Source organism: Haliotis asinina, chromosome 2 (genome assembly GCF_037392515.1).
Source record: "Haliotis asinina isolate JCU_RB_2024 chromosome 2, JCU_Hal_asi_v2, whole genome shotgun sequence".
Classification (NCBI taxonomy): Eukaryota; Metazoa; Mollusca; class Gastropoda; order Lepetellida; family Haliotidae; genus Haliotis; species Haliotis asinina.
Window position 1 is genome coordinate 48,441,652 of NC_090281.1, and position 4,062 is coordinate 48,445,713.

General features: G+C 42.5%; 1 protein-coding gene across 1 annotated transcript; it reads right to left on the reverse strand.

Annotated features, from left to right (window-relative positions):
- Window positions 1-292: 292 nt before the first annotated feature.
- LOC137272599 (macrophage mannose receptor 1-like) lies at window positions 293-3,805 on the reverse strand. The gene is made up of 4 exons (XM_067804991.1): window positions 3,623-3,805; window positions 2,910-3,215; window positions 2,018-2,203; window positions 293-1,249 (listed from the first exon to the last, which is right to left on the reverse strand). Exons 1-4 carry the CDS (start codon window positions 3,798-3,800, stop codon window positions 1,023-1,025), a joined length of 897 nt encoding a protein of 298 aa, XP_067661092.1. The 5' UTR covers window positions 3,801-3,805; the 3' UTR covers window positions 293-1,022.
- Between the last annotated feature and the right edge of the window lie 257 nt (window positions 3,806-4,062).

The window sequence follows — 4,062 nt, forward strand, 5'->3', positions numbered from 1 at the left end:
AGCCATTACTCACGTCACTGACCTATACGTTATACACATCCGTTAGATCCGTCGACGTAGGGAGGTATTAATTGACATTTACTGATAGCCTTGAGAATTAAGGGTCCTATCCCGAGAGCTGAATACATTAAACAGAGGCTAGAATTCCGATGCACCTTGCAAACGTATCGAAACAAATAGATTGTTTAAATATATGACGTTGAAAGAGACTAATGAAATGGTTAGCTCTACGACAGACATATTAAATCATCTGCGTATTTTTCTCTTGCATTCTTATGACAAAGACATCATTGATGATGCAGAAAGTTTTATTATCAAGAACACTGTCTATAAACAGCATTTAAAGATTAACATTCATCGTTACATACCAAAATCAACATGGCTGTATTGTAACCAGTGAGTAATTGCGTTTCATCCTACTAATATACTCTTTAAAAAAAGTAGGGGGACTGTATTTTCAATGTATGATTATCGAAATTGAGAGACATATGGCATTGAATCAATGCTGATACAATAATAATGGATGTTTTGAGAATGCATCCCCACATGGATTTCATTCAAAGCAACGCCACTCGTTCAGTTATCCCCCATGTTGGTGACTGGAGTATGAAAATTTCAGGTTTCAAAGTTTCAGTCAGTGGTGTGTTATTTGACTCTGAAAACCCTGACCATGCGCAGCTGCAAGTAACCTATCGGAAAAAAATGATCTACAATGATTTATCCACCTGCCTGGAAAACGTCAAGATTCGTAATGACACCCCATGCACGTGTAGGAGGCTCCCACGTTGAGCACATGCTTCACATGCATTGTGTTGCTCGTGAAATGATGCTGATTGCACGAGATGAATCTCATTGTAACGTTCCTCAATAGGTTTTCCTCTACCAGACTTGAAAGTTCAGGTTCTCCTACATTTTTGGGAGAGTATATTTATATAAAAACATAGCTCTGCATGTAAAAATTCCAAACTATCAATATTGCAAGAATCGATACTGGCCAACGTGGCTGGGCGTTCAACTGTCACCTATATCGGAATATCACATATGAAGTATAATGACCTATAGGAACAGGATACGTCATTCAGCTTATAGCCCATCTCTCTCCTGAGGTCGGCGCAATCCTCATATATGCTGCTAGGCTCTCCATGTGCCCATACGGCTGAGTTTACGAGCGTACCATCGTTCCATTCATTCCACTCCCACCACATGGAGGTCTGAGTTGCTCCAACAAGGTATGGGCGTGTCTCGCCAACTGCAGCAGAGAAAAGGTCAGGAGTATTTATTTTATAGCTCCTCATCCACATCACATAGGGACATGCTATACGCACACAAGTCAGAGTTCATTATTACCCCGGATATTCCAGTCTGCCAGTCTCACATGACTTATCCCACCGGGTACCCAGTTTGTGCAAGGTGAACAAAATCAGTTTGGAAGAATTTCACTTAGGTCAGACCACATGTATCACATGTGCCTCGTTGTGGGGCTGGACTGAAGTGCTAGAAATTCTCAGGGGTCAAACTGCCAAACACTGTCTCCCATCCAGTCACTATCCAAGCCCAACGTTGCTAAACTTCAACTCATTTGTGACCTGATCTCAATGTTTAATGCACTCAGCAATATTCCAGCTGTATTGCAGCAGTCTGTAAATAATAGAGTCTGGAGCAGATAATCCAGTGATTATTATCATTACCATCGATCTACGCGAGCTTGAAAACCCCATCCTCTTAGTCGCCTCGTACGACAAGTATGGGTTGCTGACAATTCTAACCCGCGTCTTTGTGCCTTTTACAGCAATATCCCTGCAATATTACGTCGATGAACGCCAGAAATGGGGGTAATAATTTACCCCCACCCCCACCCCCACCCCCACCCCCACCCCCGCCCCCTCAATGTATAGAAGGTATAAGCCAGTTTTACAGATGTGTCGTCGGAAAATGAGAAATACGCCATTGGCAAATCATGTAAGACTTAGCAGATGGATGGAAGGATGGATAGATAGATGGATGGATGGATTCTTACGTTCTATCAGATGTTCCTTCACATGGTTGAACTTCTCCATGGTATTGAGAACGGCTAGTCGACCTCTCCCGTACCCATCAGATGAGCACTTGTCTTGAGCTTGATATGCATTCGCTTTAAGGTGAACGATTTTGAAACAAAGCTTGGACTCCCTGTGAAACACATAGTCGCTGTCACACTGCCATGCTGGAAACAGGAACATGGTGACAGTTTCTGCTGATCAACACCAACTCGTAAGTGATTGAGTTTAGTTTTACGCCGCACTCAGCAATATTCCAGCTATACGGCGACACTCTGTGCAATCAAGTCTTGACCAAACAATCCAGTGATGATAAAGCATGCTACGATGGTCCGGGATACGATAACATGCATCAGTCGAGTCAGCGAGACTAACCACCCGATCCACTTAGTCGCCTCTTAGGACAAGCATGAGTTGCTGAAGACCAATTCTAACCCGCATCTTCAGGGGTTATTGTTCAGTGGATGTTGATGCTAACGTTTTCAGTCAATCAGAAGATGTTTTATAGTATGTCGGGTAGATAAACTAACGAGTTCAGCCAAGGAGAAGGTGTTTATGATATATCGGGTAGATAAACTAACGTTTCAGCCAATCAGAACGTTTTTCATGGTATGTCGTGTATATAAAGTAACGTTTTCAGCCAATCAGGAGGTTTTTCATATCATGTCGGATGAATAAATTTTCTGTCAATCAGAAGGTGTTTCATGGTCTATCGGATAGATAAACTAATGTTTTCAGCCGGTGAGGTGTTTTATGGTATGTCGGATAGGTAACATTTCCAGCCAATCAGAAGGCGTTCGGGTTCCAGCGCGGGAATATTCCACATTTAGTCATAGTTGAAAAGTTATTAAAAACATCAAAAAACACACTCACGTCTGTCGGGTTCCAATACAGGAATGTCACAGATGTAGTCAAATTTGTAACTGCATTTGCTGTCCATGAGTTCCAGGTTTTTCCTTCGGGTGATTGCGTTGCATTGCTCATAATTTCCGCTGGGTTCCCCCGAGGCCCACAGTTTATAGTCGACCTTATGCGAGTCACTCCAGTAGTTATAGTCGTAGAAGTGGAACTTGTTCACCCAACCGTAGTAGTAGTAATATACGTAGTAATAGAAGGAGTGATAGTCCCAATTTCCCGACTGTTCTGATCCTACCCAGAAATATGTCCCATCCTTGCGTTCTGGAATACATTAATTTACATAAATATTAACTATGATGTCTGCAGACATGTTACAATCGTCTACGACCAAATGCCCTGTTATTCTGAAACTCTATCTCAGTGAGTGAGTGAGTTTTACGCCGCACTCAGCAATATTCCAGCCATATGGTGGAGGCCTGTAAATTATCGAGTCTTGACCAGACACGCCAGTGATCACTAGCATGAACATAGACCAAGTCAGCGAGCCTGCCCACCCGATCCTGTTTGGACAAGAATGGGTTACTGATGACCAATCTTAACGCGTACAATAAACAATAAACGCAACATCATCATCATCATCATCATCATCATCATCATCATCATCTCTCTCTCTCTCACTCTCTCACTCTCTCTCTCTCTCTCTCTGTATTTTTTTTTGTTATACTTACTGTCCCGCAGAAAATGTTGAACTGCTTTAAACTTTTTGGTAGTTGATAGAGAGGCAAGTCCCCCAGCCCCTCCAGTTAAGTAATTACACATGTACTGTGCGTTGTCAAAGCTCAGGGCGTAGCCGGTGTAGACTTGGAAGCACAGATTGGCATCGAGGTCATAGATGTAGTCGTTCATGCAGTCTCGGGCTGAAAAATGGAATACACATTTCAGATCAACGCAAAAGATAATTTCTTATTTCAGTTAACGAGTTCCTTTTATCAACGTGTGCGTGCGCGAAAACGTGCGTGCGTGTCTACGTTGTCTGTAGATTGCTTCTTCTTTCATCTATAAGTGTGTACCAAATGTGTGACAGCGACCTTCAAAAACAATCCCATGAAAGTGAGTGAATTTGTTTTTACGCCGCCGATTTCAAAAGTTGTCTCGTCATATCCGTGCG